This window comes from Salvelinus fontinalis, chromosome 8, assembly GCF_029448725.1.
Source record: "Salvelinus fontinalis isolate EN_2023a chromosome 8, ASM2944872v1, whole genome shotgun sequence".
In the NCBI taxonomy this organism is placed as follows: Eukaryota; Metazoa; Chordata; class Actinopteri; order Salmoniformes; family Salmonidae; genus Salvelinus; species Salvelinus fontinalis.
In genome coordinates, this window is record NC_074672.1 from 1,606,047 (window position 1) to 1,632,833 (window position 26,787).

Here is a 26,787-nt window from a genome sequence, read left to right on the forward strand (position 1 = left end):
AGATGCACCATCGAGAGCATCTTGTCGGGCTGTATCACCGCCTGGTACATCAACTGCTCCGCCCACAACCGTAAGGCTCTCCAGAGGGTAGTGAGGTCTGCACAACGCATCACTGGGGGCAAACTACCTGCCCTCCAGGACACCTACACCACCCGATGTCACAGGAAGGCCAGAAAGATCATTAAGAACAACAACCACCCGAGCCACTGCCTGTTCACCCCGCTACCATCCAGAAGGCGAGGTCAGTACAGGTGCATCAAAGCTGGGACCGAGAGACTGAAAAACAGCTTCTATCTCAAGGCCATCAGACTGTTAAACAGCCACCACTAACATTCAGTGGCTGCTGCCAACATACTGACTCAACTCCAGCTCACTTTAATACTGGAATTGATGGAAATTGATCAAAAATGTATCACTAGCCATTTTAAACAATGCTACTTAATATAATGTATATGTATATACTGTACTCTATATCATCTACTGCATCTTGCCATCTTTATGTAATACATGTATCACTAGCAACTTTAAACTATGCACTTTTATGTTTATATACCCTACATTACTCATCTCATATGTATATACTGTACTCGATACCATCTACTGCCTCTTGCCTATGCCGTTCTGTACCATCACTCATTCATATCTTTATGTACATATTCTTTATCCCTTTACACTGTACACTTGTGTATAAGGTAGTAGTTGTGGAATTGTTAGGTTAGATTACTCGTTGGTTATTACTGCATTGTCGGAACTAGAAGCACAAGCATTTTGCTACACTTGCATTAACATCTGCTAACCATTTGTATGTGACAAATAACATTTGATTTGATTTGATGCCTTTCATCCGCCACCATCACCTCATGTTTCAGCATGGTTTTGTTTATTATCTATACATAGTCACTTTACCCCTACCTACATGTATAAATTACCTCGACTGACCCGTACCCCGCACATTGACTCGGTATGGGCAACCCCTGTATGTAGCCTTGTTATTGTATTGTGTTACTTTTTATTTTATTTTTTAGATTTGTTTATTTAGTAAATATTTACTAAACTCTATTTCTTGAACTTCAGTGTTGGTTAAGGGCTTGTAAGTAAGCATTTCACGGTAAGGTTGTATTCGTTGCATGTGACAAATACAATTTAATTTGATTTGATAATGCACAGCCTCATGTCACAAGGATCTGTAAGCAATTCCTGGAAGCTGAAAATGTCCCAGTTCTTCCATTGCCCGCATACTCACCAGACATGTCACCCATTGAGCATGTTTGGGATGCTCTGGGTCGACGTGTACGACAGCGTGTTCCAGTTCCCGCCAATATCCAGCAACTTCTCACAGCCATTGAAGATGAGTGGGAACAACAATCTACAGGTCACAATCAACAGCCTGATCAACTCTGTGCGAAGGAGATGTGTCGTGCTGCATGAGGCAAATGATGGTCACAACAAATACTGACTGGTTTTCTGATCCACGCCCCTACCTTTTTTCTAATGTGAATTCCATAGATTAGTGCCTAATGAATTTAAATCGACTGATTTCCTTATATGAACTGTTACTCAGTCAAATCTTTGAAATTGTTGCATGTTGCGTTTATATTTTTTGTTCAGTATAGATATCAAAAATACGTTATATCTGTATTGCCTCGCCCATAGGCTACACCACTGCAGCTCATTCTTACCTCCAGGTGTTTATTCAAGTTGGATAATCTTTGAATGCCGACTACAGTCACACCAGTGGGAGATATAGCTAGCCTACAAAAGCCTATTCCTGCTCTTTCCCAGTGATCCATCAAACACGTTTGGATGTTGGCCAGGTCACATGACATGACTGAAGCTAACAATAGGCCATATGAATGTCTGCACCATAAAAGCCTAGTTGCTTACTGTACTGCAGGACAAGGATTGTCCTGACTATCAGGAATGCCTGAATTGCTTGGCCTTGCATTTCTGGTTGTCTGCAGTGTTTCCCCTGTATTCATTTAACAGAAGCGAATGAGTAGAAAAGGTAAGAAGAAAAAGGGTTTATTTGACAGGAATCTCGAACTGTCCCTTTAAAATCAGATTGACAACGAATACTTCTAGCAAATAAGAGTCAGGAGCAAACAGACACTGCTTGCTCCTCATCCTCTCCCTACAGTGCAGTGGCGCTTATCTTTTATTTTTATTTTTTGGGGCGCTTATCAGTTTTTAAATTTTTTATTTAAATTGTATTTATTTTTTATTTTTTATTATTAACAACAAATCAATACAGAAAGTACAAAAGGGAATAAGGGGCGCTTATCAGTTATTTTTCAGCAAAGACCAAGATTGACGTCATTACGTCCAGCTGTTTTTGTCGACACAAGATATCTACATGGAAACGCACCTTAGCAGGCAAATGTCGCATCTCTGTTCTATGCGAGCTTTCTAAATGTCAATAACAACAACAACAACAAAAAAATCGCTGCAAAAAGTTAATGGAATCATAGCTACTCTTAACCTTACAATACATCAACGCTAGAGTGTTGGACAGAGTTCTTTGTGCAGAGGGACAATACATGACTTGAACCAATTACGGAATGACTCATATCTCCCTGTTCCTCTCCTGCCTTTACAATGCATCTTTAAAATGGCCTTTTAATTAGGCTACTTCTTGAGTAATCTTGGTGAGCCCAGAACTAAAATCTTATGTAATTTGGTAAAATGCTTTACGTAGTCTGTCCACGTAGTCTGTCCACGAGATTAGTTCCTTAGTTGATTCCCCGTCACTAAGTGAAATCCCACAGTTAACAATTTAACCACCATAGCAATTTACATATCACTTCTCAAGTGTGACGTCTCAAATGCCGCTGTTTGTAATCTACCGCTAGATGGCAGCATAAACCTAGCCACTTCACTGTAGCTCCAATTTACAGTAGCCAGCCGTAATCAGCCAAATACTGTGAGAATTCCTATTTGCACAAAGTGACAAAAGCCTCTCCTCTAATTGTTCTCTCTCCTTTTGATCTCTTTTCAGTTTCCATGTCCCCCTCAGTCAAGCTAGTTTACACTGGGGATACAATTAAGCTGAGCGGTGACAACAGCACAGGTACTATGACATATTTATTTAACAAAAATGGGGTTCAAGAGCAAGACTGCACGTCTGTTGCTGCATGTCTGGCTGTCTTGCCTTTGAACCCCATTGTTGTTGAAGAACCATTTTATCATACCTGTGCTGTTGTCACAGCTCAGCTTAAATGTATCCCCAGAATAGAGACTCTGTGAGAGCAATGGACAGAAGAGTAACAGCTTCACCATCTCAGTTCTGGGTAAATATACCATGCCAATTTCCAAATGTATAAGCTCAATTGACATATCATTTCAACTTAGTGGCAAACAAATGTGGGTAGTTTAAATCAAGGGGTTTAGGTAGACGTACACCTGTGGCTATAGAGACTTGATTATGAAGGTCAGTTCTCTCATTAAAAAGGAGAATTCATAAACTCACAAATATGGCAAATGCTTTTAATATAAAGTATATTTGTGTTTTTTTTTGTGGGTAGGCCTATATTTGTGGGTGGTCAATTCACTCTACTTTTGCTGCGTTAAATGCAGTGGTGTCACATTTACATTTTTAATTGTTTCCATGCTCAACCTCTCCCCTTCCTTTACTTTTGAACCCTCCACCCAATGACAACCTACTCTGGACTCAAAAGGGAATGCAGCACAGACTACCTTCAGCCTGCCATTCTGTCCATCAAGTCGAGGCAGCTCGTCATCAAAAGGAAGGGCTCAGTAGTCCTGGAGCTGCAGGTGGAGGAGGGTATGAATTTAATGCACTCTAAAAAATAAAAAAAAAGGTTCCTGGAGTATCCTTTAGAGGTTCTTCAAATTGAAACTCTGGGAGAACCCCTATAAGTTTTTCGAAAAACCCTTTGAAAGGGTTCTTCAAAGAACCCCTTTTAATGGATCCTGGAAGAACCATTTGAAGAACCTTGTGGGGTTAATTTGAGGTTAACTACCCCCTATTATTATTATTCATATTATGAATAATAATTATATGCATAGCAATAAGAATTACACAATATTTTAGTTCTCATTGTTTATTATGATTTTAGTGGCAAAGCAGAATAAATAAAAAATCTAAGAGGTAAAATCCCAGCAGAGCCACAAGTCCAATGAGTTTATCCTCTGGCATGTTGATGTTAATGTATTGATTTTCTCTGTATCCAAAGCCATAGTGATTTTGCAGTGCGTGGTGATCTAACAGGTTTCCTGTTATATTCATCAGAGATTCCGAGTTCCCAGTTGTTATGAACGCGGAAATACTCCAGAAAAAGCTGTCCATCTACAACCTCGCAGAGCTGGCCTTTCACACCTGTCGACAGCGCGACACCATGGTCTGGTGTAGGGACGAGACTAACCAGAGGATCATCCACATCACCATCAGGACCTCAGGTATAACAACACCATTGGTGGCTGCAATGTCATTTGAATTGTTGTTTTATAATTGAGATTCTTCAAAGTAGCCACACTTCACCTTGATGACAGCTTTGCACACTTGGCATTCTCTCAACCAGCTTCACCTGGAATGCTTTTCCAACAGTCTTGAAGGAGTTCCCACATATGCTGAACACTTGCTATCTGATTTTCCTTCACTCTGCGGTCCAACTCATCCCAAACCATCTCAATTGGGTTGAGGCCGGGTGATTGTGGAGGCCAGGTCATCTGATGCAGCACTCCATCACTCTCCTTCTTGGTCAAATAGCCCTTACACATCCTGGAGGTGTGTTGAGTTGTTGTCCTGATGAAAAACAAATGACAGTCCCACTAAGCGCAAACCAGATGGGATGGCGGATCGCTGCAGAATGCCGTTGTAGCCATGCTGGTTAAGTGTGCCTTGAATTCTAAATAAATGACTGACAGTGTCACTCCCACACCATTACACCTCCTCCTCCATGCTTCGCGGTGGGAACCACACATGGGGAAATCATCTGTTCACCTACTCTGCGTCTCACAAGACACGGAGGTTGTAACCAACCAAAAATCTCAAATTGGGACTCATCTCCACCGGTCTAGTGACCATTGCTCGTGTTTCTTAGCCCAAGCAAGTCTCTTCTTCTTATTGATGTCCTTTTGTAGTTGTTTCTTTGCAGAAATTCACCCATGAAGGCCTGATTCACTTGGGCTCCCAAGTGGCACAGTGGTCTAAGGCACTGCATCTCAGCTAGAGGTGTCACTACAGACAACCTGGTTTGAATCCAGACTGTATCACAACCGACCGTGATTAGGGCGGCGCACAATTGGCCCAGCGTCGTCTGAGTTTGGCCGATATGTAAATAAGAATTTGTTCTTAACTTTAACTGCCTAGTTAAATAAAGGCTAAATTTAAAAAATAACCTTTTAAAAAAAAAAATTATTCACGCAGTCTCCTCTGAACAGGTGATGTTGAGATGTGTCTGCTACTTGAACTCTATGAAGCATTGATTTGGGCTGCAATTTCTGAGGCTGGTAACTCTAATGAACTTATCCTCTGCAGAAGTGGTAACTCTGGGTCTTCCTTTCCTGTGGCGGTCCTCATGAGAGCCAGTTTCATCATAGAGCTTGATGGTTTTTGCGACTGCACTTGAAGAAACTTTTTTGACATTTTTCGCATTGACTGACATTCATGTCTGAAAGTAATGATGGATTGTCATTTCTCTTTGCTTATTTGAGCTGTTCTTGCCATAATATGGACTTGTTTTTTTACCAAATAGGGCTATTTTCTGTATTTATTTAAAAATATATATATATATATATCTCACTTTATTTTAACCAGGTAGGCCATTTGAGAACAAGTTCTCATTTACAACTGCGACCTGGCCAAGATAAGCAATGCGACAAAAACAACACAGAGTTACACATAAACAAACGTACAGTCAATAACACAAAATAAAAAAAATCTATGTACTGTGTGTGCAAATGTAGAAGAGTAGGGAGGTAGGCAATAAATAGGCCATAGAGGCGAAAATAATTACAATATAGCATTAAATAATACTGGAGTGATAGACGTGCAGATGATGATGTGCAAGTAGAGATACTGGGGTGCAAAAGAGCAAGAGAGTAAGTAATAATATGGGGATGAGGTAGTCGGGTGTGCTATTTACAGATTGGCTGTGTACAGGTACAGTGATCAGTAAACTGCTCAGACAGCTGATGCTTAAAGTTAGAGAGGGAGATATAAGACTCCAGCTTCAGAGATTTTTGCAATTCGTCCCAGTCATTGGCAGCAGAGAACTGGAAGGAAAGGCGGCCAATGGAAATGTTGACTGTTGTGCAATATACCTGCTGGAACGCGTGCTACGGGTGGGTGTTGCTATGGTGACCAGTGAACTGAGATAAGGCGTGCCTTTACCTAGCAATGACTTATAGATGAACTGGAGCCAGTGGGTTTGGCGATGGATATGTAGTGAGGCCCAGCCAACGAGAGCATACAGGTAGCAGTGGTGGGTAGTATATGGGGCTTTGGTGATAAAACGGATGGCACTGTGATAAACTCTACTCAGCAAACTGGATGTAGTCTTGGGGTCTATTTTGTAAATGACATCGCCGAAGTCAAGGATCGGTAGGATAGTCAGTTTTACGAGGGTAAGTTTGGTGGCATGAGTGAAGGAGGCTTTGTTGCGAAATAGGAAGCCGATTTATAGATTTCATTTAGGATTGGAGATGCTTAATGTGAGTCTGGAAGGAGAGTTTACATTCTAACCAGACACCTAGGTATTTGTAGTTGTCCACATATTCTAGGTCAGAACCGTCCAGAGTAGTGATGCTAGTCGGGCGGGAGGGTGCGGGCAGCAATCGGTTGAAGAGCATGCACTTAGTTTTACTAGCATTTAAAAGCAGTTGGAGGCCACGGAAGGAGAGTTGTATGGCGTTGAAGCTTTTTTGGAGGTTTGTTAGCACAGTGTCCAAAGAAGGACCAGATGTATACAGAATGGTGTCGTCTGTGTAGAAGTGGATCAGAGAATCACCAGCAGCAAGAGCGACATCAGAGAAAAGAGTCGGCCCGAGAATTGAAACCTGTGCACTCCCATAGAGACTGCTAGAGGTCTGGACAACAAGCCCTCCGATTTGACACACTGAACTCTATCAGAGATGTAGTTGGTGAACCAGGCGAGGCAGTCATTTGAAAAGCCAAGGCTGTTGAGTCTGCCGATAAGAATGCAGTGATTGGTAGAGTCAAAAGCCTTGGCCAGGTCGATGAAGACGGCTGCACAGTGCTGTCTTTTATCGATGGCGGTTATGATATCATTTAGGACCTTGAGCGTCGCTGAGGTGCACCCATGACCAGCTCGGAAACCAGATTGCATAGTGGAGAAGGTACGGTGGGATTCAAAATGGTCGGTGATCTGTTTATTAACTTGGCTTTCAAAGATTTTAGAAAGGTAGGGCAGGATGGATATATGTCTATAACAGTTTGGGTCAAGAGTGTCTCCCCCTTTGAAGAAGGGGGATGGCCGTGGCAGCTTTCCAATCTTTGAGGACCTCAGACGATACGAAAGAGAGGTTGAATAGGCTAGTAATAGGGGTTGCAACAATTTCGGCGGATAATTTTAGAACGAGAGGGTCCAGATTGTCTAGCCCAGCTGATTTGTAGGGATCCAGATTTTGCAGTTCTTTCAGAACATCAGCTGTCTGGATTTGGGTGAAGGAGAAGCGGGGAGGGTTTGGGCAAATTGCTGCAGGGGGTCCTGAGATGTTGGGGGTAAGGGTAGCCAGGTGGAAAGCATGGCCAGCCGTGGAAAAATATTTATTGAAATGATCGATTATCGTAGATTTATCGGTGGTGATAGTGTTTCCTATACTCAGTGCAATGGGCAGCTGGGAGGAGGTGCTCTTATTCTCCATGAACTTTACAGTGTCCCAAAACTTTTTGGAATTAGTGCTACAGGAAGCAAATTTCTGTTTGAAAAAGCTAGCCTGACCTTTCCGAACTGACTGAGTAATATTGGTTCCTGACTTCCCTGAACAGTTGCATATTGCGGGAGCTATTCGATACTAATGCAGAATGCCACAGGATGTTTTTGTGCTGGTCAAGGACAGTCAAGTCTGGGGTGAACCAAGGGTTATATCTATTCTTAGGTCTACATTTTTTGAATGGGGCATGCTTATTTAAGATGGAGAGGAAAGCACTTTTGAAGAGCAACTAGGCATCCTCTACTGATGGGATGAGGTCAATATCCTTCCAGGGTACCAGGTCGATTAGAAAGGCCTGTTCGCAGAAGTGTTTTAGGGAGCATTTGACAGTGATGAGGGGTGGTTGTTTGACCGCGGACACAGTACGCACGCAGGCAATGAGGCAGTGATCACTGAGATCCTGGTTGAACACAGCAGAGGTGTATTTAGAGGGCAGGTTGGTCAGGATGATATCTAAGAGGGTGCCCATGGTTACGGATCTAGGGTTGTACCTGGTAGGTTCCCTGATAATTTGTGTGAGATTGAGGGCATCTAGCTTAGATTGTAGGACGGCCAGGGTGTTAAGGTTATACACTCAACTCTGGGCTTCTTGGTCCTGCTGTAAATGTTCTTTCAATGGGCATTACCACATTTATGCGTTTTCTCATTTTTTCAATGTGTTCTATGACTGTTTTGGGGGGCTGGCTGTTGTTCCCAGTTCTCCTTCAGCACATCTAATAATCCCCTGGGCCTGTGGGAAAACAATAGCTCAAATGGGGGGAAAAACAGTGGATGCCTGGGGTACCTCTTATGGCGAACATCAAAAACAGCAACAGCTGGTCCCAGTTGCGCCCATCCCGCTCCTTGATCTGTCTGAGCATGGATTTCAGGGTTCTATTGAATCTTTCGACGAGGCCGTTGGTCTGGGGGTGACATACAGACGTGCAATTGTTTGATTTGAGGCAATTTACATAAATATTTCATCACCTTGGACATGAACACCGTACCTTGGTTTGTCAGGATCTCTCAGGGTAAACCTACCCTGGAAAAGATCTGTAGCAGCTCTCTGGCGATGCTTTTGGAGTTGGCACTATGCAGGGGTATAGCCTCAGGATACCTGGTCGCATAATCCACTATGACCAGTATATGTTGAAACCCTTTTGCAGTCTGTGGTAAGGGTCCAATTAAATCCATAGCAATTATATCGGATGGCGTATCTATCACTGGCAACAGGATTAAATGATTTTGTAAATCCGGGAGGGTGAGGTTCTGACAGTCAGGGCACCCCTGACAATACCTTACCACATCCGCATACACCCCCGGCCAGAAGAAGCGTTGTAACACCCGTTCTTGTGTTTTCCCTTTCTGTAAATGTCCTCCCACCAAGTGGCTATGGGCCAGGTTCAGCACTGTACACCGAAACGGGATAGGAACTAACAGCTGCGCCACTGTGTCATCATGGGGCTTCGTGACCTGGTACAAGAGATTGCTTCTCATTGAAAAATGGGGAAAGGTGAGGACATGAGCAGGATTTACAGGTACTCCATCGATTACCTCGACATTCTGTCTGGCATTCTGTAGTGTGGGGTCTTCCAGCTGAGCAGTACCAAACCTTCCCCTATACTGTGTTAACTCAGGAGGGAAAATGTCATTGGCATCAATTTCTAAACACCTTGGCCTGCACTTCCTGTTCCACCATTTCTGTCCCATTTATCCCCACTGGGTTTCCTGTCTCTTCGTCATTTCCTTTCCCTTTCTTCTCCCAGGAAAACTTGAGTGTCGGCTACGGAAGTCAGACAGGTAAGTACCAACTTGTTAATTTTCCTTTCATGCCTAAATGTAAATGGTCCCTAGTATGCCCCATTACTGGCACAGCCAGCTCCTTTGTCCTGTAGTCCATTCCACAATTCTTGATAATATGGACAGTCGCGACACAGTAGCACTGGGTATGGTAGGTTCTCAACCAACCCTAGGTTACCACAGAACCGCCCTCTGGTGGTGTTAATACATTTACATTTACATTTAAGTCATTTCGCAGACGCTCTTATCCAGAGCGACTTACAAATTGGTGCATTCACCTTATGACATTAATCTCTACATCTGCAGTTGGGTAAGTTTTGGTGTCCCCGTGCACACAGGTGATGTCCATGGTTGGGGCGGTAGTCCTCTGCGACTGGGTTAATAGTGAAGGCATGAGTGCGACCATGCTCCCGGAATCTAGAAGAGCGTCAACTTCTGAGGGACCTCCCCAGTACTGAGGGTTGCGGGCTCTAGTCATTTTTTTACCAGGTGGACCAGGTCCAACATCTGGGACCTGGGTGCCTTCTCGGGTTGATACGTCCACGTGTGGAACCACTGTGCCCTCAAAAAGACCGGGACTCCCAACCGTGCTAATATTTTCTTCTTCAGTGTGTCATAGTCATTGGCTTCCAGATCAGACCACACCTGTTGTGCATCCCCATAAAGAAATGGAGAAAGTATTCTTGCCCATTTTCCCTGTGGCCATGCGTCTCGTTCTGTCGTGCGCTCAAATGTCTTTAGGAAAGCCTCAGCGTTGTCATCCGGCGTCATTTTCTGCAGAGACCGAGTGGCAGACCTATAGTCTGTTGAGCAATTTTCACCACAGTGATGGCTGTGTGTGTATCCTCAATGCTTTGCCTGCGTTCTCCACCAATGTGGCAGTTTCGGCACCGTGATCTTGGTAAGGCAGGGTCTACACGTACAAACACACACCACCAGTCCACATGAAGGGTTAATACGTTTAAAAATAATAATAATTAATCAGGTACCGGCAGTGTTCCTGATATACAAAACTCAAAGTAAATACGTCGTCACCAGTGGAAGGGCCTCCACTCTTGGTCTTTGGGGTTCCCTCCGTGTTGAAATCTTCAGTTCCTTTATTCCGTTAAACCTCCGCCACCGTATGCTCAGTCTCTCCAATAGCCTCCTCCTCGTTCACCTGCCGGGGTCAAAGGAAAGACAAAGAAAGGAAAGACAAAGAAAGCAAACCCAGGGTGCGGTTAAGTAGAGACCCTGATTGGTTTCACCTGTCTGCTGTTTAGTCTCTAATTACAACTGGAGACAGGTGTGGCTGTTTTGCTGTAGTCTGGCAGTTTTCCCCTGAGCTGTCCATGGTCCTGCCTCTGGGGAATACTTCCCATTGCTCTCCGTGGTCCTGGCAGCCAGAAAACACAGAAACCTTGCAGGCACATACCATCCATCCACCACACAACCCCTGAAACCGCTACAATATATATGTTAGTTATAGTGGGCAGCAGTGGAATATGGGTATTATCATTATGATCATTTAGTTTGCTGAAATAAAGTATTTGCATAATAAATTGTTTTATGGAAACTAGGGCTCCCGAGTGGCGCAGCAGTCTCGGGCACTGCATCTCAGTGCTAGATGCATCATTACAGACCCTGGTTCGATACCAGGCTGTATCACAACCGGCGTGATTGGGAGTCCCATAGAGCGACACACAATTGGCCCAGCATCGTGAGGGTTTGGCCAGGGTAGGCCGTCATTGTAAATAAGAATTTGCTCTTAACTGACTTGCCTAGTTAAATAAAGGTTAAATAAAAATAAAATACTCAGTTTAATCAGTTGTTTGGGTCCCACACTCAACCAGACACAGATTGAGTCAATATTATTATACCATTGCACTTTGGTGTACCCTGGTGCGGGATCACCCTGTGCTGGAATAATTATATTAAAATGAGGTCTGAGAACAATAGAATGAGCAGCAGGGTTTAATTTTACCATAGGGATGGGTAATTAACACTGTCTACAATTGGTTACTGTTCTGGGTCTGTATTCACATAGCGCTCCTACAGTAATATTGCTGATCTAAGTTCCTCTGTCCATGTAATCTTATTCATAACGATCTAAGGCAAAACTGATCCTAGAGCAGCGTCTCGCTTTGTGAATACGGACCTTGGTCTTTACAACATTGAAGCCATTATCTTTGACCCAAGAAAAGCTTTTGAGTGGTCAGAGAAGAGGGAAGCTGTGGGAGGAGTCCCAGGGCAGGCAGAGGAGGAGGGGTGGAATCCTCCTGCACTACACTCATCCGTCTTGACTATAATTACCTGAACCTGCTGTTCCCACCAGGAAACTCCTCAGCCCAGCCAAGTGTGTCAGAAAGACTTCAGCTAACCCGACAGCTTCTCTTTCCTCCGTTTCCCTCCCTCTTTCCTTCCCTCCTTGTCTCTCTCCTTCACCCCCTCACAGAACAATGCCAAGAGAATGCACAGTGCACAGCTAGAAATCAGGTGTCATAATATAATACCATTATCAAATATCACTTACCAATGTCTCTCCCTTCCCCCTTCCTTTTCGCTCTCTCTCAGGCAGATGGATGCAGGATTATTAACGATAAGAGAGGGCAGAGAAAGAGAGAGTCCTTATGACCAGTGTAGAAAACACTATCTCTGTCTGACATGATGACATAGACCCTCCACGTGCTCCCTGGACAGTGACAAAGCCCATCAACATCTCTATTTCTCTCTCCCATTTTCTCTAGGGTGATATCTGAAACCCAGTGATCAATAGATGGGAAAGGGATATGGCATAGAAATATGACACCTCGTATCTGGAGAGAAGGGTTCTTTGCCCATTAGCAGGCCAACCAGAGGCAGAGGAAAGAATGGTGTGTTAGAAGGGAAGGATGTGGGCAGATAAAGTGGGAACCAGGCAAGCAGGAGGCTTTGTGTATTACACAGTTTGTTCACAATTCACATACCATCCACAAGTATAGACACCTGAACAGGTTCATAGAGAAACTAGAATGTAATGTTCCAAAATGATGTTGAATAATTTGTAATAATGTTGATAATAGCAGTAGTAATGATAATAGTGATAATAATATTGTCCTCTAGCTTTTATTATACAATATTATTTCCTCGTTTACATGTTTTTTTACATACACAATTTTACATTTTACAGTAAAGAACAAAACAAAACTGTTAAAGAATGAAAGCAGCTGACAGTCTATAAAAAAGAAACAAAAACACAACCACAGTGAAAACCCTGACGGTAAATATTCATCCTTTCCGGGACTGTGAAAGACTAATATTGTTTATCGCCAATGACTGAAACAAACTCGTCAGTCAAAGTGATCAGACCTGGGCGAAATATGTAGGTAAAAAAAAACGTTTAAATACTTAAGCTGCACTTGATTTAGTTTGCCTGGTACAGAAGAGCCAATGACATTGTCCCAAAAGTGCAAACGTCAAGTTAAATCAAGTGTACCTCAAAATACTTTCATGTTTTTGTCTGAAAGTGAGACACCGCTCTGCTTTAGCAATGAAAACATGAGTTTTATCTTTCGGGCTCTAAGACTAACTAAACAACTCAAAAAGCTTACCAGTAAAGTGATTATTTATGTACAGAAATTCAACATTTTCAGTGACATACATAATTCATTAGTTATTGCTTTTTGGACTAAGTGCGTAAAAAATATAGCCTACCGACGTTTCTAAGTATATCCAGTGTTACACTTCAGTGCAGACTACATAAGGGAGGGGTTGCAGACTATATAAGTAAAGGGAGGGGTTGGTGAGAGGGATATTCCTCCATAGGAGAGAGAGATCTCCGGTTCCCCTCCTCTGCTCTGTATGGACGCCAGGGTCGTGTATTTCATAAGTCGAGGTAGTCCCTCCCTGTTCCAGTCAGCTGTTCTTCTTCTTTTGTTGCTTAATGAACACGGCCCTGCATTGGCGGGAGCCAGGGTCTACATCAATATCATCTTTGAAATGTACTGTCAACCATTGACTGGTATATAGCCTCATGCACCATTTTGCCCTTCAAAGCAGTCACTATTTGACTGGTTTGGATGAGTGATTGATAGGGTCATGGTGGGCGCTCTTTGGGACCATGACACCACAGTCTCTCTCCCTCCGTGTGTTATTGCTTAGTCACTGTGACGGTGGGCACAGGCTGGCGTGTGTTTTTTTGGGGGAGGCTCCTTGGTGCCTGCAAACTGGTTCTTCGGCACGAGCGCTCTGACATCACAATATATCAAGCGTGACCGGCAAGACAAACAGTGTAAATCAATACAAAGCTAGAATAGCATAAGTACGAGTCTATTGGAGGTGGAGAATACAGTGTATATACGGAATCCAGACTTGTTACAGAACAATACTATTACGTTTTATGCGATTCCACATGTTCCTTTCCCTAAACACCTTCATACATACAGTCTTATATAAAAGTAAAACAGAAGAGTCTAACAAATGTATGTGAAATGTATACCTGTCAAATACCAGTATTACCTGTCAATAAACTTCTTTCACTATAGTTTGCAGAACTTGGACTGGGTGATGTTTCTGAGATGATCTTTGGCGCAACTATTTTTCTCATCCCTCGGACAATTTTTCTAAAACCACATCCCTTGTAATTATTTCCAAGGCAACATCTCAAGAGACAATCATTTTCAGCCAGGCAGACAGGTTAGAGGCCTAATGTATACAATTCGTTGACATGCTAGAATTGAAAAGTGTACTCATGGAACTGATACTGTGGAAGGAATACTGAACAGACTAAAGATAAACTGGTAGTCACAATGCCGTAAGTCAATAACTTTGGGATTTTTAGACTGCATCTCTCCAGATGAAGCAAACCAATACTACTTATTGGCACAAGTAAGATGCTGTGTCTTAAAAGTGTGAACATGATCATGGATTGAATTAGCATGTTGATGTTAGCCACCAGATTGTGATATAGTGTATGGCATTGAGTTGTAGATCTACAGGTAGTCGTGTGACAAACATGGTGACAAAAATCAGGCTCATCCTCATTATGGAATAGAACCAAACTGACAAACCATGTGGTGGGTTATAATAAACACACTGTTAATGAAAGCCACCAAACTAGGCCTAAAAATATCCCTCTTCAATAAGAGGTGTACCAGTATCGACAAAGAAGCTTTGGTGCCCTAAAATACTCTTAGTGAGAATGTCTCACACACGGTACAACAAATGCAAAAACACACTCACATACACACGCTTAGTACAGCTATGGCTCATCCTCTTTCCACTTTTGTACAACAATTTTCAGTTCCCCATAAATAATACTCTGGTCATGCTGGCTTTTCTTCCTCCTCTTCCCCCTCTTCCGCTCCTTGCCCTCATCCCATCTACCCAATCCACCCCTTTCCAAGATCCTGTGCCACAAGGAAACTTTTCTCTCTTATACGTTCTCTTTCTGTCTGCTACCCCACCCTCTATGTTAGCTCCCTGTCGTTCTCTCCTCCATGTAGGTAACTATTGGTTCCTGGTGGTTGTACTAGCTCTTCAGTCTTGTCCCAGTCTGAAACCCAGGTTCCTGCACCTCCTCCTCCTCCTCCATTGGGATCCGGGGCTTGGCTCGTTGCTCCGTAGCCTCCTCCTCCGCTGGTACGGTACAACTCCTCCGTCTCGTTGGCCAGCTCATCCTCATCCAGAATTCCACACTTGTCATCGCTAAGTTGCTCGGGCTCTGCCCACCACTGCTTTTCTCCGGAGGCAAAAAGTCCTGGAATACGAAAGACAAACAAAAACAAAATCTGCCCAAAGCTGTACTTACTTGACTTGGATCTAGATGATTTAGCTCTACACTAAAGGGTTGCATTAACATATGGAATGTAGGACCAAAATGAATCATATCTGGATATTATTACAAAAGGCAATGCAATAGTGCAAAAGGGAATAGCGATATGAGAATACATGTTTGATTTTCAATGAAGGATCTAGCTTGTTTTGGCATGAGATGAGTTTGATACAAATGGAAACCCGTTGATTTACTTCCGGGTCAATTCAAGAGAAAATGGCAAACAATTGTTGTGAAACTGAGCGTCATTGTACAGCTTCATTAGGATGTGCGAAGAGAGGGATGGGGGGGGGGAATACACACCATAGAATATAACACCGCCGTAATGAACAAGTGCAGCAATGAGAAACACGTACTGCCACTCTTCCCGCGTCTACGGCGAGAGAGGGAGAAAGATAAAGAGGAGAGTGATTGTTAGACCGAGTGAAAGAGAGAGTGTGTGTCCGTGTGAGAGAGAGAGAGAGAGAGAGAGGCAGGGTGGGTGGGCGAGAGAGAGAGAGAGAGAGAGAGAGAGAGAGAGAGAGAGAGAGAGAGAGAGAGAGAGAGAGAGAGAGAGAGAGAGAGAGAGAGAGAGAGAGAGAGAGAGTAAAAAAGAGAGCGAATGGGGTGAGAAAAATCGATTAAAACAAGTGATGAAAGAAAAAGTCTGAAAGGATGAATATTGAGTAATATATTGACTGTCTCTTACTCCTCCGTGAGTGTCTTGCTGTGTTATGATAGACAATGATTCGTAGGATGTGTAGTAGTCAGTAATGAATGCAGTAGGCAGTGTATTGTATTGTGTCGAGGCAGAGTCATTTTGTACCTTATGTTTGGTCATGGCGCCAACAATGAGCGGGCACACCATGCCAGACAAAGTGCCCACACCGTTGGAGATGCCCATGAGGATACTGGCATAGCGGGGAGCAATGTCCAGGTGGTTCACATTGAAGCCTAATGGGGAAACGGAGAGAAAGGTCACCATGTTGTTGTTGTAAACTACACAGACGATCAATTTGTCAAAGAATATGATATATTAGTAGCCAAACTCTATGCCAGAAAGGGACGATCCCCGAAATAACTGAGCTTGAGAGATTATGCAATTCTCTACGGACAGATCGGGGTTAGTTGTTCTGCTGACAGAGCTTATTCGTTTCCGTGAGGTGCTGCAGCGAACAACTTTTTCGACTGTTGTGCGAGAATGCCAAAAACGTGTCTCGGGCAGAGAAGAGCAGAGGTATGAGGGATATAAAAGACGACAACTCAAGTCTCACCTGAAATAGCGAACCCACTGAAGCCCACAGCCAAAACCAGAAAGGTGATGGCCACAGCTTTCGTATGCGAGAACCCGACCACTAGCAGTAGTGTGGCTTCCATTCCGAAACCTATTACAAGGAAATAAAAGACCCATAAACATATACGGAGGAAGTCAAGAGTCAAATGAGCATCCTTTGAATGCACAGGTAAATGAATGGGGATTGATTTGTGTTGCGGATAAAACAGCACAACAATATAGTGGTGAAACTCGAGAGGGATAGAGAATTTTCTTTACGAAGTTATTTTCTTTGTTTCCTTCTAGTTAAATTGTCATGAGGAAAGTGTCTAACTGTGGCTCTACATGGTGCAGCTTCACACGGTGAGATATAAAAATGTATATATACGCTTCTCATTCCCCTCACTCCTCTATCGATTTCTCTGCAGTTCAAAAATAGTCTACAGTGGCAAGCAATGCTGCGTTACGGTGAGTCATCATTTGCCTTATGCAGTGATACTTTTCTCACGGACTCCGTGGTTACCACAAAACAAGGTGTTGTATTTTCCCGGTCAATCTTTTAGTTCAACTTTTTTTTTACCTGCTATTTCTCCTTGTAGTTGTAGTTTTGCTCGTGTAAAAGTAGAGGTCATATATGACAAAACTGGCAAAGCTGACTGATAGCTCAGTACAGGTGCATCAAAGTTGGGACTGAGAGACTGAAAAACAGCTTCCATCTCAAGGCCATCAGACTGTTAAATAGCCATCACTAGCCGGACTCCACCCAGTACCATGCCCTGAACTTAGTCACTGTCACTAGCCGGCTACCACCCAGTTACTCAACCCTGCACCTTAGAAGCTGCTGCCCTATGTACATAGACATGGAAAACTGGTCACTTTAATAATGTGTACGTACTGTTTTACTCGTTTCGTATGTATAATACTGTATTCTAGTCAATAGCTTCCTATTCAACTATTGCTGTACATATACTATTATATCCTGCTTATTCTACAGATATACTACATATTCTATCCACATTCTGTCCATAATGTCTATACATCCCATAATACACACACACAAACACACAAACACACACACACACACACACACACACACACACACACACACACACACACACACACACACACACACACACACACACACACACACACACACACACACACACACACACACTCCGGACTCTGACATTGCTTGTCCTAATATTTCTTAATTCCATAATTTTACTTTTCGATTTGTGTGTACTGTTGTGTAATGTTAGATATTACTGCACTGTTGGAGCTAGGAACACAAGCATTTCTCTACACCTGCAATTACGTCTGTGTGCGTATGTGTATGCGTCCATAAAAATGTGATTTGATACAAATCAACCAATAATCCTTTATGATTCATGGATACAAACACTTGATAGCAAATCTCTAAATCAATGACACCTCTTGCCCTTCCGCCTGCTCCCGCTCTCCCCCTAAACAAGGCAGTTAACCCGCTGTTCCTAGGCCGTCATTCTAAATAAGAATTTGTTCTTAACTGACTTGCCTAGTTAAGGTCAAATATATATATATTTTTAATTTCGTCCACCTCTTTCCTTCCTCCTCTTTTCACCCTCCTCGCTTACCTCCACAGTTCATCATCTTCCTGACATTGGTGGTGCTCATGATTTTGTTTGTGCGCAGGTAGTCAGCCAGCTGGCCCCCGATCGGCACGATGATGGTCATCACTAGATGGGGGAGCGCCGACACCAAGCCCACCTGGGATGAGGGGTGGAGGGGTGGAGAGGTGAGCAGAGATTTGGAAAAAGGAGAGGGAAGATATTTTTGAGTAATGTACGACAAATAAGACAAGATTTAGAGTAGCATAACTCTGCTTGTTAGAAGTCCTCAAAAGAAAAGATCAGAATAAAATTTGTGTACCCCATGATCACACAACCCCGGGATCACACAACCCTGGATCACACAACCCTGGATCACACAACCCTGGATCACACAACCACGGGATCACACAACCCCGGGATCACACAACCCCGGGATCACACAACCCCGGGATCACACAACCACGGGATCACACAACCACGGGATCACACAACCACGGGATCACACAACCACGGGATCACACAACCACGGGATCACACAAAGACAGATAAACCTATACTAGTACAGCACTACACTCTTAGCAAAAAAGGTGCCATCTAGAAGCTAAAAGGGTTCTTCGGCTGTCCCCATAGGAGAACCCTTTAAATAACCCTTTTTGGCTCCAAGTAGAACCCTTTTGTGTTCCATGAAGAACCCTTTCCACAGAGGGTTTTACATGGAACCCAAAAGGGATCTACCTGGAACCATAAAAGGTTCTACCTGGAACCAAAAATGGTTCTCCTATGGCGGACAGCAGAAGAACCGTTTTGGAACCCTTTTTTTCTGAGTGTGGCTCTAGGCCAGCTCTACATGGATATTCCTTGTCTTGGACACCTTGCTGATCTCAAACCCAAACACTTCCTCAAAGTACGCAGGTTGGCTGATGAGGAGCAAGTAGAAGGTCCAGCTTCTACAGAAATTGGCCACGATGATGGCGTAGACCGGCATCGAAGTGAAGAAGGCTCTCCAAGGCGTGTTCCATTTCTAGAGGAAAACATCCAGTGTTAGGTTGCAGGCAAATGTGCACAGTAAAATAAAACCAAAAACCTACTCAATAGATTTGAATAGACCTTTTTAAAAATGACACAGAATTAGAGCTTTTGTAACAACCACCATGTTGAAACCTGAGTTGATCGTGTTATCATGATTGTATTGTGTGCTCTGAAAGACACTGCTTTTGGCCAGAGCCGTGTTCATTTTGGCACTTTTGTTGATGTTGATTTAGTCGAGACTTAGTCATTTGGACTAAAATATCATTATGTTTTAGTCACACTTTTGTCACTATTGTAGTCTAGTTACTGTAAAAATTACGAAAACAGTGGTCCGTTTTAGTCAACTAAATGCCTTTTCATTTTGGTCACATCACATTTGTATTGCCTCATTAACCTATAGTAAACATACAGTAACATCCTATTCTCTTCCCAAAAGAAGAAATATGACAAATATACACTGCTCAAAAAAATAAAGGGAACACTTAAACAACACAATGTAACTCCAAGTCAATCACACTTCTGTGAAATCAAATTGTCCACTTAGGAAGCAACACTGATTGACAATAAATTTCACATGCTGTTGTGCAAATGGAATAGACAAAAGGTGGAAATTATAGGCAATTAGCAAGACACCCCCCAAAACAGGAGTGATTCTGCAGGTGGTGACCACAGACCACTTCTCAGTTCCTATGCTTCCTGGCTGATGTTTTGGTCACTTTTGAATGCTGGCGGTGCTCTCACTCTAGTGTTAGCATGAGACAGAGTCTACAACCCACACAAGTGGCTCAGGTAGTGCAGCTCATCCAGGATGGCACATCAATGCGAGCTGTGGCAAGAAGGTTTGCTGTGTCTGTCAGCGTAGTGTCCAGAGCATGGAGGCGCTACCAGGAGACAGGCCAGTACATCAGGAGACGTGGATGAGGCCGTAGGAGGGCAACAACCCAGCAGCAGGACCGCTACCTCCGCCTTTGTGCAAGGAGGAGCACTGCCAGAGCCCTGCAAAGTGACCTCCAGCAGGCCACAAATGTGCATGTGTCAGCATATGGTCTCACAAGGGGTCTGAGGATCTCATCTCTGTACCTAATGGCAGTCAGGCTACCTCTGGCGAGCACATGGCGGGCTGTGCGGCCCCACAAAGAAATGCCACCCCACACCATGACTGACCCACCGCCAAACCGGTCATGCTGGAGGATGTTGCAGGCAGCAGAACGTTCTCCATGGCGTCTCCAGACTCTGTCACGTCTGTCACATGTGCTCATGTGCTCAGTGTGAACCTGCTTTCATCTGTGAAGAGCACAGGGCGCCAGTGGCGAATTTTCCAATCTTTGTGTTCTCTGGCAAATGCCAAACGTCCTGCACGGTGTTGGGCTGTAAGCACAACCCCCACCTGTGGACGTCGGGCCCTCATACCACCCTCATGGAGTCTGTTTCTGACCGTTTGAGCAGACACATGCACATTTGTGGCCTGCTGGAGGTCATTTTGCAGGGCTCTGGCAGTGCTCCTCCTTGCACAAAGGCGGAGGTAACGGTCCTGCTGCTTGGTTGTTGCCCTCCTACGGCCTCCTCCACGTCTCCTGATGTACTGGTCTGTCTCCTGGTAGCGCCTCCATGCTCTGGACACTACGCTGACAGACACAGCAAACCTTCTTGCCACAGCTCGCATTGATGTGCCATCCTGGATGAGCTGCACTACCTGAGCCACTTGTGTGGGTTGTAGACTCCGTCTCATGCTACCACTAGAGTGAGAGCACCGCCAGCATTCAAAAGTGACCAAAACATCAGCCAGGAAGCATAGGAACTGAGAAGTGGTCTGTGGTCACCACCTGCAGAACCACTCCTTTATTGGGGGTGTCTTGCTAATTGCCTATAATTTCCACCTTTTGTCTATTCCATTTGCACAACAGCATGTGAAATTTATTGTCAATCAGTGTTGCTTCCTAAGTGGACAGTTTGATTTCACAGAAGTGTGATTGACTTGGAGTTACTTTGTGTTGTTTAAGTGTTCCCTTTATTTTTTTGAGCAGTGTATATAAGAATTATCTGGCCATGTAAATTCCAAATTCAGCCTACATAGATACTACACAAAACAAACAGACAAGCTGAGAGAGGTAGAGAGAGAGAGACAGAGACAGAGAGGCAGAGAGACAGAGACAGAGAGAGGCAGAGAGACAGAGACAGAGAGAGAGAGAGGCAGAGAGACAGAGATAGAGAGACAAAGACAGAGAGAGACACAGACTGAGACACACAGACTGAGACACAGACTGAGACAGAGACTGAGACTCAGAGACTGAGAGACACGAGACACAGACAGAGACTGAGAGACAGAGACAGAGACTGAGAGACAGAGACAGAGACTGAGAGACACAGACAGAGACTGAGAGACACAGACAGAGACTGAGAGACACAGACAGAGACTGAGAGACACAGACAGAGACTGAGAGACACAGACAGAGACTGAGAGACACAGACAGAGACTGAGAGACACAGACAGAGACTGAGAGACAGAGACAGAGAGACACAGACAGAGACTGAGAGACACAGACAGAGACTGAGAGACACAGACAGAGACTGAGAGACACAGACAGAGACTGAGAGACTGAGAGAGAGATAGAAGCACAACCACCAGATGGTGCCGCAAAGTAGTATGGGTTGCACCTCTGTCACTCTGTCATTGTTATCAAAGTTCTACAGACGCCGCAGCCACATTGGTGTCCAAAAGTAGAACGGAGTCTAATGACTTTGAACAGGAGCTAATGACCATTTCACCCAATGATCTGACTTAAATCTCAAGTCCAAAATCGTGACCAAAGTCCCCTGTGCTCGAGTCCAATGGTCGCGTCTAGGGTCGAGTCACGAGTCCCTATGGCTGAAGTCCGAGTCCCAGTGCTCGAGTCCTGGTCCAAGCACTCAATTCTGAGTCACTGGATTCCCATTAATTAACTCAAAAAGTTATTTGATATTCCTGAATATTGTATTTCGTGCTGTGCAATTCCACCGGATGTTGTTGAGGTGGGGCGCTAGCGGCACGCCTAGCCCAGGGAAAGAGTAGCTAACTAGAAGGCTGATGGCGATTAGATAGCTACGGAGCCGCAACCAATGTGTATAATCAGAGGCGCAGGCGGAGCCTGTCTCCCTGTCTGATCCTCCTCGCTTGCTCCCCCACAGCTCCCCAGCTGATTTAAACTGTGAATGACGCGTCCTTCCCACCGCTGAACAGAACTGCGCATCTGTTCAGCTAATATTAATTGGGCTTATCACTGAAAATCTCTCAATCTCTCCATAAACTCTTGTCCAGTCCACTTTACTAGTCTGATTTTAGTCAACAGAGATAATTGTCTCGTCACGTTTTAGTCGACTGAAATTGAAAATATGTTTTGTTTAGTTATAGTTTTTTATGGGTCTATTTGGTCAATTATAGTTTTGTTAATTGCCACTGAAAAATAGGTGTTTGACAAATATATTTTAGTCGCTGGGTTGGGCTGCCATTTTACAGGCTCCTAACCAACTGTGCTATTTTGTGTGTTTTTTCGCATTGTTTGTAACTAATTTTGTACATAATGTTGCTGCTACCGTCTCGTATGACCGAAAATAACAGCGATTACTCACCTCGAACTGGACGAAGATTTTTTTTTTAATGAGTCCGATGCAAAGGACATACTACTTTGTCAAGACAAGGCCCAAATCCCCGTCATCAGCGTGAAGAAAAGACAGAGGAAAAGGGGGAGGAGGGCAGGGTGCCTTGTAAGGATTCGCCGACGAGTAGGTAAACCACCTCTTCCCTCCGTGTTATTAACCAACGTGCAATCATTGGAAAACAAACTGGACGATCTACAATGAAGACTATCCTACCAACGGGACATTAAAAACTGTAATATCTTATGTTTCACCGAGACGTGGCTGAGCGACGACACAGATAATATAGAGCCGGCTGGCTTCTCCGTGCATTGGCAGGACAGAGCAGCTACGTCTGGTAACGCTAGGGGCGGTTGTGTGCGTCTATTTGTTTGTGTGTGTCTATTTGTCAATAACTGCTGGGGCGCGTTGTCTAATATTAAAGAAGTATCGAGGTATTGCTCGCCTGAGGTAGAATACCTCATGATAAGATGTAGCCCACACAATCTACCAAGAGAGTAATCATCTATATTATTATTTGCCATCTATTTACCACCACAAACTGATGCTGGCACTAAGAGCACACTCAACGAGCTGTATAAGGCCATAACAAAACAATAAAATGCTCATCCAGAAGCGGGGCTCCTAGTGGGACTTTAATGCAGGCAAACTTAAATCCATTTTACCTTATTTCTACCAGCATGTCACATGTGCAACCAGAGGAAAAAAACTCTAGACTACTCTTACTCCACACACAGAGACGTATACAAAGCTCTCCCTCGCCCTCCATTTGGCAAATCTCACCATAATTATATCCTCCTGATTCCTGCTTACAAGCAAAAACTAAAGCAGGAAGTACCAGTGACTCGCTCAATACGGAAGTGGTCAGATGACGCTGATACTACGCTACAGGACTGTTTTGCTAAAACAGACTGGAATATGGTCCGGGATTCATCCAGTGACATTGAGGAGTATACCATTTCAGTCACTGGCTTCATCAATAAGTGCATCGATGACATCGTCCCCACAGTGACCGTATGTACATTTCTCAACCAGAACCAATGGATTACAGGCAATATCCGCACTGAGCTAAAGGCTAGAGCTGCCGCTTTCAAGGAGCGAGAGACTAACACAGACGCTTATAAAAAAATCCTGTTATGCCCTCAGACGAACCATCAAACAGGCAAAGCGTCAATACAGGACTAAGACTGAATCCTACTACACCGGCTTCGACGCTCGTCGGATGTGGCAGGGCTTGAAAGATATTACGGACTGGAAATGGAAACCCAGCCGCGAGCTGCCCAGTGACGCGAGCCTACCAGACGAGCTAAATGCCTTTATGTCGAGGCAAGCAACACTGAAGCATGCATGAGAGCACCAGCTGTTCTGGACAACTGTGTGATCACGCTCTCCGTAGCAGATGTGATCAAGACCTTTAAACAGGTCAACATTCACAACATAGCAGGGCCAGACGGATTACCAGGACATGTACTCAAAGCATGTGCGGAAAAACTGGCAAGTGTCTTCACTGACATTTTCAACCTCTCCCTGACCAATTCTGTAATACCTACATGTTTCAAACAGACCACCATAGACCCTGTGCCCAAGAAAGCAAAGGTCACCTGCCTAAATGACTACTGCCCCGTAGCACTCACGTCAGTAGTCATGAAAGGCTTTAAAAGGCTGGTCATGGGTCACAACACCATCAGGCCGTAAACCCGAGACCCATTACAATTCGCATACCGCCCCAACAGATCCACAGATGTGAGATTGAGATTGCGTCTCCACACTGCCCTTTCCCACCTGGCCAAAATGAACACCTATGTGAGAATGCTGTTCATTGACTACAGCTCAGCGTTCAACACCATAGCTCATCAATAAGCTAAGGACCCTGGGTCTAAACACCTCCCTCTACAACTGGATCCTGGACTTCCTGACGGGCGCCTGTTGTATTCGGTGCATGTGACAAATAACATTGGATTTGATATAGGGAAAAGTGTGCCATTTCAGACGCAGACACTTAACTAAAAAAAAAAATGTCAAAGGCTCAAAAACGCTAAATCACACCATCAGAACACGACAAGGAGGGGCCATGAAAAGTGGATCTGGAGAAGAAGTGAAGGTTAATTCAGAAGTGACTCAGTGAATACAGAAATTGGTGTATTGCTGACTAACCGTAACAGGTGTGGCATTAGCGGCTGACATTCCGATTGCCTCCTCAATGTATTTCTGCTCCTCTTCTGTGATGGTAGGGTGGGCTGCCGGACTCTCGTATGACACCAGGATCCAGAAGAGATACCAGAAGATCCCAAAGCTGCCTGGGAGGTGGAAGGAAGAGTGAAAAGAGTGGAGAGAAAATAGGAAGAATAGAGGAAGTGTAAAAGTGGGGAACTGATGGAAGATGAGGAAAAGGGAAAAGGAGGTCTTTAAAACAAGGACAGACTAAGGGTCAGAGCTACAGTGCATACGTTTCACAGCCAATTCATAAGCCTTTGTAGAATTTGCCTACTTGAAGTGAATTGAGGGATTGTTCACTTTTGCTAACAGATTGATAAGGGAATTTATATGTTTAAAGTAATGACTAAAGAATTCCACCCTGAAACGTAATTATTAGATTATGTAACAATTATAAGAATAATTAGACTAATGTAATTATTAGACTATGTAAAATGTATTAATAATAGACTAAAGTCAAATAAGGTTTGGTCGAGACAAGTAAGGGAGAGAAATGTGTGTGTGTGACTAAGAAAACACAGAGGACAATTAAACTATACATGACCTATACTATACATGATGGTTGGAACTCTGAAAAACTTACGACAGGAAAGAGACACTGTCAAGGTCCCTCTAATCTCGGGAGGGAGGGAACAGTATGGAACTGCCAGCTTGGTAGTAATACACATGGAATGTGTACTGTGGGGAGAGATACAGCCCACCTACTGTTTGTGTGCGTGTATGTGCGGGAAAGTAGGTGGGGGTGAGAGTTATAAAATGACATGTCTTTGCATTTTTTGACTTTAGAACGTTCTCTGAATAAACTTTACGGACCTTTGCAGAAGCTGAGTCTTTGCCTAATTATTATAAAACCCAGGGTCTTACAAACCTCGGGGATTGGTCAAAGCCTAAATAATTGTTTAGTTATCATCATTAGGATTGAAAATTCCCGTGACACAGATACAATCCATTTCCGGTAGCATTGCTATATTCTCCAAAAAATCTAGCCAGGTGATTCTGGACTTTGCTAAATAACCAGCAAACACAATTTTTAAAGATTTGGAATAAACGACAATAGCCTAGGGAAGTCGTAAAATAACTCTAACTTTGCATGAAAGTGAACTATCACCAGAGCCGGCGCCAGAATGAAACCGTCAGACGGGCCTTTGATTTCCATAGGCGGGCACGTTTTTTTTCACGGGACCTCCTATGTGTGCATGCGCTTGTGTGTTCACAATTTTTTTTTAATGAGTAAAGACCATAGGCAGCTCGTGAGTTTCAAGTTTGGGGAAGCTTATCATTTCTACTGATTTGAGAGACAGTTGTGGTTCTTTTTTATATGAGCCTTCAATAATAACGTTTTTGTTTCTCAAAATCCTTGTCACGTGGTTAGTCATAAAAAAACTGAAGTAAAATGATAAAAATCTAAAAGTTCAAATGAAACTAATGCCAGAGCACCAGCCTCTGTTCTGCCATATGGACACAGTAATACACCGTGGTGCATTGGAGGCTAAAGAAATGAGCGCATAGAACTCAGAGATAGCCTATGGGCCAATGCAGCTGTAGCCTGTAACTTCCACGTCAACTAAGTAAAAGACATAGGCCTA

At 43.8% G+C, this 26,787-nt stretch overlaps 1 protein-coding gene across 1 annotated transcript in view; it reads right to left on the reverse strand.

Moving 5' to 3' along the window:
• Positions 1 to 12,574: 12,574 nt before the first annotated feature.
• Positions 12,575 to 26,787, reverse strand: part of LOC129860354 (vesicular glutamate transporter 1-like) — a 29,671-nt gene continuing 15,458 nt past the window's right edge. Inside the window, exons 7-13 of the mRNA XM_055930680.1 lie at positions 25,142 to 25,284; positions 19,197 to 19,346; positions 18,350 to 18,482; positions 16,738 to 16,848; positions 16,290 to 16,417; positions 15,788 to 15,857; positions 12,575 to 15,409 (exon numbers count right to left, since the gene is read on the reverse strand). Of these exons, the coding sequence (XP_055786655.1) occupies positions 15,120 to 15,409; positions 15,788 to 15,857; positions 16,290 to 16,417; positions 16,738 to 16,848; positions 18,350 to 18,482; positions 19,197 to 19,346; positions 25,142 to 25,284 (1,025 nt within the window). The 3' untranslated portion in view covers positions 12,575 to 15,119. The remainder of the gene's footprint in view (positions 15,410 to 15,787; positions 15,858 to 16,289; positions 16,418 to 16,737; positions 16,849 to 18,349; positions 18,483 to 19,196; positions 19,347 to 25,141; positions 25,285 to 26,787) is intronic.